This window comes from Vulpes lagopus, chromosome 4 (genome assembly GCF_018345385.1).
Source record: "Vulpes lagopus strain Blue_001 chromosome 4, ASM1834538v1, whole genome shotgun sequence".
NCBI lineage: Eukaryota > Metazoa > Chordata > Mammalia > Carnivora > Canidae > Vulpes > Vulpes lagopus.
The window spans coordinates 100,205,076-100,219,379 of NC_054827.1; the positions used below are offsets into that span (position 1 = coordinate 100,205,076).

The following is a 14,304-nucleotide window of genomic DNA, read 5'->3' on the forward strand; positions in this document are numbered from 1 at the left end:
AATATATTCATCAAATAAAATACATTAATATCTGTTTCTATTTGCTTCTTGAATGTGACTGCCAGACCATTTGATATAAATGTGGCTCCCATTCTATTTCTTTGGGACAGCACAGCTCTTCACCATTAGCTTCATGAGGATGGGAATAATGGGAATATCCCCATCTGAAGCAGTATATTAATATGTGGACAAGTACATGGAGGTTCAGAGGGGTGTTGTGACTTGCTCAAGATTACACAGATAGGAAATAGCTCTCAAGGATTGTACAAATGGCCCTGGCTTTTCATGGAGTTCCTAAGTCCACAAAAGAAGTGCTGGATTGACATGTACAGAATTTGATTGCAGGGATGAAACCGTTAAGTTTGAGTCCGGAATCTGCATAAAATAGCCATAAGTAAGCTTAGCTTGCTTGCTGAATAGGTTAGAAAACAAGTGTATTAGGAGTTACTTTAGGGTGAGACGGGTAGGGATGGGTCAGCAGGATCCCAGGGATGAGAACTGATATATTAAGCTCTTATCATGTGCCAGATGCTGCATGGAACAATTTATTTATATGGTCACACTTAAACCTCATAGCAGTTTTAAGTCTTAAGTCTGTATATGTTATTGATTTAAAAAAAGAAAAGAAAAGAGCCAGTTATTTTGCCAGCAAAATGAGTTTATTTGGGAATAGCAGAGGAATTGTAATCAGTATAAGGAAACTATGGTGAACCATAGGCGAGGCTGGAGAACAGAATAGAGGGGCTTGTTTTCATAAGGGAAAGGAGGAACCTAGGAGGGTATTTTACTGAGTTCCCATTGGGTGGGCTGTTACGGGGCAAGGAGAAATTCTTCCTTCTTCCTGCTGGGGAATGGAAAGTAAGCTTTCTCTCTCTAGGGAATGCAAGGTTTGCTTCTTAAGGTGACTGGTAGTACATGACAACTCCTCCTTCAGGTCATCCAGACCCCATTTTAAATGAGGTTTCCTTTATTTTCACACTGTATTTCCATCTCGTGGGTGAGGAAATGAAGGCTTACCCACAGGGAGGGAGTTTATACAGTCTGCACAACCACCCAGGATTTGAACTGGGGTCTAGCTCCAAAGCCTATGTTTTCTCCATTCTGTCCAAGACTTCCCATGAGATGTGGGGCTTGGAGGGAGGCCGGGTTGTGTAAGTGGAGTGAATGAGCTGGTGATGTGAGGTATGCATTCAGTATGACCAGAAGAGAAAAACCCACTAGGCCTGCCATTCCAGGAAAGCACTTGCATTAGGAAGAAAAGCCACAGGGATTGATTAAATGATTCACTGCACACAACCAACATCTGTCTAGACTCTAGTGGGTAAGAGGCTTAAAAGCCCCATCCTCACAAAGTGGTGATGTCACAGGAGCCAGCCCGGAGGCCAGGAGGAACCAGAGAGGTGGCACTCTAGCTAAAGACAGCCCAGAGGCTCAAAAGCATGTATTTATTTTAATTGAGATAGCATAGAAAAGTATAAAACAAAAAGGAGGCCTCCCTTCCTAACACCCTTTTGCAAAGAAAACTGCTCCGATGCAGCCTTCCAGAACATGTTCATCCATATGAGCACATGGGTAATCCCATGTGAAACCAAATGCTTTGTCACTTCATTCATTACAACTTTCATTGGCATATAAGAACTCTACAGGAAAGAGCACAGATTGTGTGTTCAGTTTCATGAGTTGTTACAAAGTGACACATTCATGTAATGGACACTCAGACCACAAAATGCAAGAATATTATCTGTGCCCAGAAGTCTCTTTTCTGCCCCCTTCTTGTCACTGTCCTACTGGAATAACCTCTATCCTGACTTCTAACACCAGAGATATGTTTTCGCCAGTTTTTATATATTATTAAAGTGGAACTATACTTCACTTATTTTTAACTTAATTTTATTTTTTTTACTTTTTGTCCTGAAATAGAGATTCATAGGAACTTGCAAAGATAGTCTTGAGGGGCATCTATGTTTCTGTAACTCCATTTCCCCCAATGGTGACAACTTACACAATTGTAGTTCAAGATCAAAAACAATAATTTGACATTAGTACAATGTGGGTATATCATTCTGCCATTGGTCACAGGTATACATTTGTGTGATCACTACCATGATCAAGATGCAGAACTAATCCATTTTGAGATCAATCTCTTTTGAGCCCTTCCTTTTATAGTCACTCTCACTCTACTGCCCTCCATCCCCAAATTTCGGACCTCTCTTCCATCTCTATAATTTCACCATTTTGAGAATGTTGTTATACAAATGGAATCATACAGAATGTGATCCTTTGAGTTTTTTTTTTTTAATTTCCTGCTCAACCTCTGAGAGTAATCTGAGTGGTTGCATATTTCAAAGAATTTCTTTATTTTATTTAAATTCAATTAATTAATATATAGTGTTTTATTAGTTTCAGAGGTAGCATTCAATGATTCACCAGTCTTATATAACACCTAGTGCTCATTATATCATGTGACCTCCTTAATGTCTCTCACCCAGTTACCCCATCCCCCCATCTCCTCCCTCCAGCAACCCTCAGTTTGTTTCCTATGATTAAGAGTCTTTTATGATTTGTCTCCCTCTCTGTTTTCATATTGTCTTATTTTTCCCTCCCTTCCCCTATGATCCTTTGTTTTGTTTCTTAAATTCTATGTATAACTGAGATCACATGATAATTGTCGTTCTCTGATTGACTTAGCATAATACTCTCTAGTTCCATCCATGTCTTGCAAATGGCAAGATTTCATTTTTTTGATGGCTAATAGTCCACTATTTATATATATCTATATCTATACACACCACATCTTCTTTATACATTCATCTATTTTTAAAAAACATTTTATTTATTTATTCATGAGAGACACAGAGAGGGAGAGAGAGGCAGAGACACAGGCAGAGGGAGAAGCAGGCTCCATGCAGGGAGCCTGACATGGGACTTGATCCCGGGTCTCCAGGATCATGCCCTGGGCTGAAGGCAGTGCTAAACCGCTGAGCCACCTGGGCTGCCCATACATTAATCTATTGATGGGCATCTGGTCTCTTTCCATAGTTTGGCTATTGTGGACATTGCTGCTATGAACATTGGGGTGTAGGTGCCCCTTTGGATCAGTACATTTGTATCCTTGGGTAAATACCTAGTAGTGCAGTGGCTAGATGGTAGAGAAGCTCTATTTTTAACTTTTTGAGGAACTTCCATACTGCTTTCCAGAGTGGCTGCATCAGCTTTCATTCCCACTAACAGTGTAAGAGGGTTCCTCTTTCTCAATTTCTTTATAATGCTTTGAATTATATTTATATTATATGTATGGTACGTTACATATTTTATATATTTACAGTTTCTATCTACATTATATTCCATTGTATGTTCAACCATTCATGTGTTAAGAGTTTTGTGCTGTGTCCAGTTCCTATTACAAGTAAAGCTGATATGAACAATCATGCACAGACTCCTGTGTGCATGTAAGTTTTCATTTCTCTTGGCTAAACTAGGCTCAGGAGTGCACATGCTAGGTCATAATGTAAGTGTTTTTTTTTTTTTGTTTGTTTGTTTGTTTTTTAAGAAACTGCCAAACTATTTTCCAGAATGGTTGTTCCATCCTATATTCTCATAATGGTGTCTGAGAGATAGTTTCTCTACACCCTCATCAGAATTTGATGTTGTCACATTAAAAAAAAAATTTAGCCATCCTTATAGATGTGCAGTGATATTTCATCATGGTCTTTTTTTAAAACTATTTTATTTATTTATTCATGAGAGACACAGAGAGAGAAAGAGAGAGGCAGAGACACAGATTCCATGCAGGCTCCATGCAGGGAGCCCAAAGTGGGACTCGATTTCGGGACTCTAGGATCATGCCCTGGGCTGAAGGCAGGCGCTAAACTGCTGAGCCACCCTGGCATCCATCATCATGGTCTTAATTTGCATTTCCCTACTGGTGAAAGATGTTGAACAATCAGTAAGTCTTTTCATGCACTTACTGGCCATTTGTACTTCTCAACAAAATGTTTCCTCATCTGTTTCGCACATTATTTAATTGGACTGTTTGCTTCTTAATGTCGAATGTTGGGAGATATTTATGTACGAACGAGATATGAGCTCTTTGTCAGATAGATGATTTACAAATATTTTCTCCAAATCTGTAGCTTGTCTCTTCACTCTCTTAACAGAGTCATTCTCAAAGCAAAAATTTTTAATTTTTAAAAAAGATTTTATGCTACTTGGGAGAGAAAGCGTAAGCACAAGCAGGGGGAAAAGGGAGAAGCAGGCTTCCCGCTGAGTCAGGAACCCAATGTGGGGCTTGATCCCAGGACCCCAGGAACATGACCTGAGCCAAAGGCAGATGCTTAACCAACTGACCACCCAGATGCCCCCAAAAGTTTTTAATTTTGAGGAGGTCCAATTTATCAATTATTTTTCTTTTATGGATAATTTATTTTATGCATTTTCTTTTTTTTATTTATTAGAGAGAGTGGGAGCACGAGCGAGAGAGCAGCAGAGAGAGAGAGAATCTTAAGCAGACTCTGCATTGAGCATGGTGCCCGACATGAGACTCGATCCCATGACCCTGAGACCATGACCTGAGTGGAAGGCAGATGCTTAACCGACTGAATCACCCAGGCGTCCCTCAAAATGGAATTTTTTAAATGTCTCAGAAACCACAGGAGGGCAGGGAAAAAATATCAAAGAAATGAAAAAGCAAACAGAAAACAAAACAAAAAAAATTAGCAGACTTTAGCTTTAGTATATAAATAACTATATCAGCATAAATGGCTCAAATACATAATGAGATTGCAGAGTAGATTTTAAAAACATGAGATTCTATATGCTGCTTATTAGAAACTCACTTCAGAAGGGTATATGTAGATTGGAAGTAAATGGACAGAATAAAAAACCCCAGCTCCAAACACAATTACATTATTCAACACATACCTTTTGGGGGAACACCAATAGTCAGTCCATAGCATTCTATTAATATGGAGGATTGTATGATTGATTATTGAGTACTGAACCAGTCTTGTATCTCTAGAATAAATTTCACTCAGTCATGGTATATAACTCTTTCTATATATTGCTGAAATACATTTGTAATATGTTAAACTTTTTGAATCTATATTCATGATAGACATTGGTCTATACTTTCCTTTTTTGTACTGTTTTTGTCTGGTTTGGGTATCAGGTATATTGATTGGACTCACAAAATGTTGGAAAGTATCTGTAGAGTTGGTATTAATTCGTTAGACATTTGGTAGAATTCTCCCATGAAACCAGATGAGTGTAGATTTCTTTTTAGGAGGTTTTAAATTTCCTTATTAGTTAAAGGGTTCTTAAAATTGGGTATTTTATATCGAATGAGTTGTAGTTCCTGTTTTTCCAGGATTGGTCCATTTTATCTAAGTTGTCAAATTTATGTGTGTAAAGTTGTTCATATTGTTCCCTTACAATCTTTTTGATATTTGGAGGGTATGGGCTAATATTCCGTTTCTTTCCTGATATTAGTGATTTTTCTCTTTTCTCTGTTAGTTTTGCTAGAGGTTTGTCAATTTTGTTAATCTTTTAAAAAATGCCTTTTAGTTCACTGATTTTCTCTATTGTTTCTCTGTTTAAATTGCATGGATTTTTTTACTCATTAGCATTTCCTTTTTCCCACTTGCTTTGGATTTATTTTGTACTTCTGAGATTTTCTTCTTTTTAAATGTAAGTATTTAGTGCTATAAATTTTCCTCTTGGCACTGGTTTAGCTGCATCCCAGAAATTTTGAAATGTTATATTTTCATTTTCATTCAGTTAACTGCATTTTAAAAATTTCTCTTGAGACTTTCTCTTTGATCCTTGGATTATTTAAAAGTTTGTGGTTAGTTTCCAGGTGCTTGGAGATTTTCCTATTATCTTTTTGTTATAAATTTCCAATTCGATCCTACTGAAGTTGGAGAATATATTCTGTCTGATTTTAATTCTTTTAAATGTGCTGAGGTTTATCTTATGGCCTAGGGTATGCAGTCTTTCTTGAGATATGTTTTGTGGACACTCAAAAAGAATGTGCATTCTGCTGTTGCTGTGTGGAATGCTTTATAAACGTCAGTTCGACTCTGTTGATGGATGGTGTTGTTAAGTTCTATATCCTTGCTGATTTTCTGCCCAGTTATTCTATCACTTGTTGAGAGAGGGTATCAAACTCTCTACCTATGATTGTGGATTTATCTAGTTCTCTTTTCTGTTATAACAGTTTTGTAAAACATATTTTGTAGCTCTGTTGTTTGGTGCATGCACATTTAGGATTGCTATGTCTTCTTGGTGGACTGATCCTTTCATCATTGTGAAATATCCCCCCTGTCCATGGTAATTTCCTTTACTCTGAAGTTTCATTTCATCTGATATTTAGCCACTCCTTCTTTCTTTTGATTAATGTTTGCATGGTATATCTTTTTCTGTCCGTTTACTTTCAATCTACATATACCCTACTGAAGTGAGTTTCTAATAAGCAGCATATAGAATCTCATGTTTTCAAAATCTACTCTGCAATCTCATTATGTATTTGAGCCATTAATGCTGATATAGTTATTTATATACTAAAGCTAAAGTCTGCTAATTTTTTTTTGTTTTGTTTTCTGTTTGCTTTTTCATTTCTTTGATATTTTTTCCCCGCCCTCCTGTGGTTTCTGAGACATTTAAAAAATTCCATTTTGAGGGACGCCTGGGTGATTCAGTCGGTTAAGCATCTGCCTTCCACTCAGGTCATGATCCCAGGGTACTGGGATTGAGTACACATCAGGCTCCCTGCTCAGCGGGGATCCTCATTTTTTTTTAAAAAAAGATTTTATTTATTTATTCATGAGAGACACACAGAAAGAGGAGCAGAGACACAGGCAGTGAGGGATGCAGGCCCCCTGCAGGGAGCTGGATGCGGAACTTGATCCCAGAACTGTGAATCACCCCTGGAGCTAAAGGTGTCAACTGCTGAGCCATCTAGGTGTCCCAAAATAAATAAAATCCTAAAAACAGAACAGAAATTCCATTTTGATTGGTCAATAGTGTTTTTTAGTGTATCCCTTTGTATTGTTTTTAAAGTGGTTGCTCTAGGTATTACGTACATAGCTTAACGACGTCTACTGGGTTCAATGCTTTATCAATTAAAATGAAGTGTAAAAATCTTTCTTCCTTTGCAGCACATACAGAATTTATAATCATATGGAAAGTGCTTAATATAATATTATGTAATAAAACAGCATGCAAAACTATATATACAATTTGACTATATCTATATTAGAAACAGCGACATATGCACAGATCAGCAGAGAGAAAATATAATGAAATTGTCAAGTGGGACTGTTTGGATGCATTAGAAATATGGTTATTTTCCTGTTCTTTTCCTCTCTACTTTTACATATTTCTAAATTTTCTTTTTTGAGCATGTGCTATTTTTATCATGGAAGAGAAATGTAAAAGAATATGTTCAACCTTCAGATCGGCCTTTTGTTGTTCACATTTCAATTACTCTTCCCCTGTCTTCTGGGAAGGTGAAAGGGTTTGCATAGAGATGGTGGCAGTTTAAGAAGTTGGCTTGAAAGGATTGGCACCCATCAGTTTACATGTGAAAGAGGGGGGAAAAATCCCCATTTTTGATTATGATGATAAGAAGGAAATAATCTGAGTGATAGCCTTCATCCAAGCCAGGTCCCCACTCTGACTGGAGGAGCCAGCATTGACCCTACCTTCTCCAGCTGGGACGTGCTCTCATCACAAGCCTCTCTGAGCAGGTGCCGGGCCCTGCTGGGGTCTCCTTGCTTGTATGCAGCATGAATGCCTTCTGTCCCAGGGCATTGTGTTGTGGGGTCACTGCCTGGTGTGGACGGTTTGCTGCCCATGTCCTCAGCACCTGGGAATACAGAAGAGCACACACAATGTCACCATTACTTGCCAGTGCTGCTCATGGGAATCACTGGAGAGGAGGGCAGGATGTGCTTCTATGACATAAATCTGAGGCTTTAGGAAGAGAAAGGGGTTGCCCTGAAATAATGCCAGTGTCATCAAGGACATCAGACCCTGGGACCTGCAGCCCTGAGGGAGGGACTTCCTGTGTGGGGCTGGTGCTAAGCCAGACTGTGCTGCTGTGGAGTACATCCAAGACACCTAGGGCAGCTTCCTTGCTGGTAACAGACAGGCTGATCTCACCGACAGCAACAGAAAAACAAGGGCTTGGTGGGAGAGCTGGTAGTCTAGCCAAAGTGTCTCCCTACTGTTTCCTTCATGGGGATATAGTATCTAGTGGTGGAAGAAAGAAAGGTCTAATACTAGATAGATTTGGAAATCTATACATTCTTTGCCTTGAAAACTCCACTAAGAGCATAGGATTTAGAATCAGCAGCCCTCATCCATACTTGCCCTCACACAAATATGCCACATTATGATCTTGGCAATCTCTTGGAACTCTGGGCCTTGGGATGCCCTTGGACCACTGGAGTGATTGGCTCAGGGTATCCTCTTAGGGGATACCTCCTGGACAACCGGCTTTACTGGGTGGAAGATGGTCCAGGCTGTTCCAGGACAACTGAGCACAGTTCCAAGTGCTGCTTAGGAGGAATGCTTAGCTTTGCAGGAGGCCACGATGCTGCAGTGCTGGGGCATCCACTGAGCAGTTGTGATAAGTCAAGCACCAGACTGGGTGCTGAAGATGTAGAAGTAGAGGGAGTCAGCTTTCACCCTCATTGAGCTCTCCCCTTAGAACAGATGTTTTGTGGACTCCAACAGCTGATGGACAGGCTTCAGAGGTTGCCTGAACATCCTAGATTGAACATAAAACAATGTGAGCATGTACACACACACACACACATTTTCTGAGGAGAAAATGCAAGGCTTCTATCAGATTTCCAAGTGTGTAAATGAACCTAGCTAAAAGTTTTATTACTATAAATATTACTTAAAAGACTGCAATAAATGAAGAGTTATGTCCTGATCATTTTGAGTGAAATAGGGAGCGGTTCCTACATTCTTGGCCAAGTCCACAGAGTCAGTAAAAGGCAAACCTGAACAGTAGTTTGGCCCCCCTGTTCTCAGGCTAGGGTGAACCACCTCCATCTCTCCGTTGCCTCTTTGAAGGAATGAATAAAAAAGAAGCTTCTCATGTGGAAATAATGCCAAGCATGGCTGGCTTCCAAATATTCTCATCACGGAAGTGAATCACACTATAGCAGCTATCATTTGGGGAAAAAATTATTTCCAATAGCATAAAATTACATGCTTAGAAACAAATTTAACAAAAGATAGGAAGTCTCATATAAATAGAAAGACATCCCATGTTCATGGATTAGAAGAATCAATATTATTAACATGTCAATTCTTCCCAATTTTAACTATAGATTCAATAAAATCCCAGCCATAATTCTCTTAGGCTTTGGGGGGATAGAAATTAACAATCTGATCTTTAAATCTATATGGAAATTCAAAGGATTTTAAACATCCAAAGTAATCTTGAAAAAGAAGAGAACTGAAAGATGTACACCACCTGATGTCAAAACTTACTATGAAGCTAAAGTAATCAGGGGCACCTGAGTGGCTCAGTCGGTTAAGTGTCCAACTCTTGATTTCAGCTAAGGTCATGATCTCAGGGTAGTAGGATAGATACCCATGTCAGGTTCTATGCTAGGCATGGAGTCTGCTTGGGGTTCTCTCCCTCTACCCCTCCACCCCCTGCTTGCACGCTCTCTCTTAAAAAAAAAAAGCTACAGTAATTGAGACATTGGGGTACTAGTATAGACAAATATATCCATGGAACAGCATATAGATTTGAGAAATACACCCACACTTGTACATCCAACTGGTTTCTGATGAGAGTGCCAAGGCAATACAATGAGGAAAGCAGTCTTTTCAATGAATAGTGCTGGAATGACTTGACATCTACAATGAATAAAAAGAAACACAGACTCCTACATCTTGCCACACACAAGCATTAAACTGAGATGGATCATAACCTAACATAAAGATTGAAATTATGGAACTTATAGAAAAAAAACAAGAGAAAATCTTTATACCTTGAGAGTTAAGCAAAAGTTTCTTAGATGGGACACAGCAATAACCATGAAAGGAAAAATTGCTATATTAGACTTCAGCAAAATTTAAAATTTCTGTTCATCAAAGGATTGATCTACCATTTTTAAAAAGATTTTATTTATTTATTCATGAAAGGTACAGAGAGAGAGAGGCACAGAGAGAAGCAGGCTCCAGGCAGGAAGCCCTGATGCGGGACTCAATCCCAGGTCTCCAGGATCACGCCCTGGGCTGAAGGCAGGCGCTTAACTGCTGAGGCACCCAGGTGTCCCTACTATTTTTTTTAAAGATATTATTTATTTATTCATGAGAGAGAGAGAGAGAGAGAGAGAGAGAGAGAGAGAGAGAGAGGCAGAGACACAGGCGGAGGGAAAGCAGGCTTCATGCAGGGAGCCCGACAGGGGACTCGATCCCGGGTCTCCAGGATCATGCCCTGGGCTGAAGGTGGTGCTAAACCGCTGAGCCACCGGGGCTGCCTGATCTACCTTCCAAAAATGAATAAGCAATACTGGAAGAAAATACTTACAAAACATAAATCTAAAAACAAAAGAGAGAGAATGGTATCCAAAATACAAAAAAGACTCCTATAACTCAGTGATATAGGACAACCCAATTAAAAATGGGCAACGACTGGAACAGAAGATATAAAAAATGCTTAATATCATTAGTCATCAGGGAGATGCAAATTAAAATCAGAAGGAGACACCACTACACTCTCACCAGAATTACTAAAATTTTTTTTTTTTTTGAATTACTAAAATTTTTTTTTTTTTTGAATTACTAAAATTTAAAAAGACTTACAGGACTTGGTGAGGTTATGGAGCAACCAGAACACTCTTACCTTATCGGCTGGAGTATAAAATGGTATAACCACTTGGAAACAAGTCTGGTGGTTTCTTACAAAACTGAACATACAGCTATCCTATGATCCAGCAAGTCTATTCTCAGATATTTACCCAAAAGAAATAGGTCTAAAAAAACTTGTCTAAGAATGTTCATAGTTTCAGTCATAGTATTTCTAAACTGTACATAGCACAAGTGTCCATCAACAGAAGAACAAATAAACAACGACTGTGGTTTAATAACTACTCAGCAATAAAAAAAGAATGAACTACTGATCCATGAAATGAGTGACAGAAAAGCTCAAAACGTAATGCTAAGTGAAAGAATGATTGCACACAATGATTCTATTTATATGCTGTTCTAATCGATGGATGGAAAAAAAAAATCAGAGTAGTGCTTCTTGGAGGCAGGGACAGGTATGAAGTTTTCCAGGGAAGGCACGGGGAAACTGATTTTTTTTCATCACATTGGTGTTATTTGTCAAAACTTGTCAGTCTGGTGAAGACTTGTGCATTTTGCTCTAAATGGATTCTACCCCCAAGTGCTATAAACAATATCGAACTGTAGTCAATAATACAAATGCTATAGATTTTGAGGGTGAAGTGTACAGATGCATGCAACTTTCTTTGGGATACACTAAAAATATTGGATTGATGGATGAATAGAGGGATGGACACATGGGTAGAATGTGAGAGAGCAATTATAGAAAATGTTAATCGTAGACTTCAGGTAGTGGATAATGGATGTACATGGTTCAATTCTTTCAACTTCATGTTTAAAATTTTTCATAAAATGTAGACAGAAGTGAATGAAAATATCATGCCCTCAATTCAGGGCCCACTATATGGCATACTGAATGAGCTCCACCATCAGGGCAGAAAAATCCTGCTCTGTAGAAAGGCAAAGACAATCTGCTTATAGCAATGGCCCTTGAAACCGTTCAGGCCCTTTACCATTCATTCTAAGCCATAACTTTCACTGTTTCAAAGGCAACCATTCTGAAAATCCATGTAAGTGGATAAAGCATCACACACAATCCACATCTTTTTCGAAACACCAATGCAAGATTGCTGTGTCTGCATAGATCAATGGAACAGAATAGAGAATCCAGAAGTGGACCCTCAACTTTATGGTGAACTAATATTTGACAAAGGAGGAAAGACTATCCACTGTAAAAAAGACAGTCTCTTCAATAAATGGTGCTGGGAAAATTGGACATCCACATGCAGAAGAATGAAACTAGACCACTCTCTTGCACCATACACAAAGATAAACTCAAATGGATGAAAGATCTAAATGTGAGACAAGATTCCATCAAAATCCTAGAGGAGAACACAGGCAACACCCTTTTTGAACTTGGCCACAGTAACTTCTTGCAAGATACATCTACGAAGGCAAAAGAAACAAAAGCAAAAATGAACTATTGGGACTTCATCAAGATAAGAAGCTTTTGCACAGCAAAGGATACAGTCAACAAAACTAAAAGACAACCTACAGAATGGGAGAAGATATTTGCAAATGACGTATCAGATAAAGGGCTAGTTTCCAAGATCTATAAAGAACTTATTGAACTAAACAGCAAAGAAACAAACAATCCAATCATGAAATGGGCAAAAGACATGAACAGAAATTTCACAGAGGAAGACATAGACATGGCCCACAAGCACATGAGAAAATGCTCCGCATCACTTGCCATCAGGGAAATACAAATCAAAACCACAGTGAGATACCACCTCACACCAGTGAGAATGGGGAAAATTAACAAGACAGGAAACCACAAATGTTGGAGAGGATGTGGAGAAAGGGGAACCCTCCTGCAGTGGATTCCCACTGTTGGTGGGAATGTGAACTGGTGCAGCCACTCTGGAAAACTGTGTGGAGGTTCCTCAAAGAGTTAAAAATAGATCTGCCCTATGACCCAGCAATTGCACTGCTGGGGATTTACCCCAAAGATACAGATGCAGTGAAATGCTGGGACACCTGCAACCCGATGTTTATAGCAGCAATGTCCACAATAGCCAAACTGTGGAAGGAGCCTCGGTGTACATAGAAAGATGAATGGATAAAGAAGATGTGGTCTATGTATACAATGGAATATTACTCAGCCATTAGAAACGACAAATACTCACCATTTGCTTCGATGTGGATGGAATTGGAGGGTATTATGCTGAATGAAATAAGTCAATCGGAGAAGGACAAACATTATATGGTCTCATTCATTTGGGGAGTATAAAAATTAGTGAAAGGGAATAAAGGGGAAAGGAGAAAAAATAAGTGGGAAATATCAGAAAGGGAGACAGAACATGAGAGATTCCTAACTCTGGGAAATAAACTAGGGGTGGTGGAAGGGGAGGAGGGCGGGGGGCAGGGGTGACTGGGTGATGGGCACTGAGGTGGGCACTTGACGGGATGAGCACTGGGTGTTTTTCTATATGTTGGCAAATTGAACACCAATAAAAAATAAATTTATAAAAAAAGGAAAATGAACAATACCAGGTCATAAACACTACTTTTGTGTTTTGGTTTATTCCAATAAACAAAAAAGTAAGCTGAGTCTGAAAAAAAAAAGATTGTTGTGTCTGAGTGGAGATTATTGGGGTATTTTTTGGCTGTGTATTTTTGCAAAGAGGAATCAGAAAATGGCTTAGTGTGTAAGTCATTGCATTTGTTAGCAAGGCAGCTTTACTCCCATCACACACTAACAGTCTTATTAATTATTTACCATCAGAGACCCTGGGACAGCAGAGGAGAGCTGGCTGGAAGGAGAGAGGCATTGGCAGGTTGTGAGAAAGAGGTAGAATTGATGGCAGCATCATCCATCAGAAGGGGCACTTAATTATGTTGTTGCTCATCTTTCAAAATTAAACAAATATTTCCCTTATCTCCGTAAAATACAGGCGTGTGTGTGTGTGTGTGTGTGTGTGCACGTGTGCATGTGAGAGCCTCTGTGTACACGCAAGTAGGAAGTAACCTCTTCTGTTCACTGTAGGAATGTAGATAAAAATAGTCCATCTTTCAATCAGTTAAGTGACACCAAGAAGGCAGAAGCTAGGGTACAAGGTGCATGTCAAATTACAAAGTGGATTTTACTTTCACTTGATTTTTAAATAATGCAGCATATGTGCAGCAAATTATGTAATCTGAGCCCAGACTCTGCTTGATTCTATTTATGTATTTTTTAATATTGTGGTGTTTTCAGTTTTCTATCTGATTCCTTTAGGTTGCATGGATAACGCATGTCCACTGTCACTGATGCTGAGAGCTGGGGGTTCTGGTGCAACTGAATTATTGGGAGGACATTATTGGGAAAACATCCGCGAAGCCTCATGCATTTAATTTAATATGCCACTTTCTTTTAATTTCCTGAAATTATAAAGAGAAGGGTTAACACATATTTACATTGAAAGAAAAAAGACCACAATGCTAATA

At 39.0% G+C, this 14,304-nt stretch overlaps 1 protein-coding gene across 1 annotated transcript in view; it reads right to left on the bottom strand.

Annotated features, from left to right (window-relative positions):
* Positions 1–14,304, bottom strand: part of LRRK1 (leucine rich repeat kinase 1) — a 124,263-nt gene that overhangs the window by 74,375 nt on the left and 35,584 nt on the right. Inside the window, exon 3 of the mRNA XM_041752952.1 lies at positions 7,701–7,864. Within this exon, the coding sequence (XP_041608886.1) occupies positions 7,701–7,864 (164 nt within the window). The remainder of the gene's footprint in view (positions 1–7,700; positions 7,865–14,304) is intronic.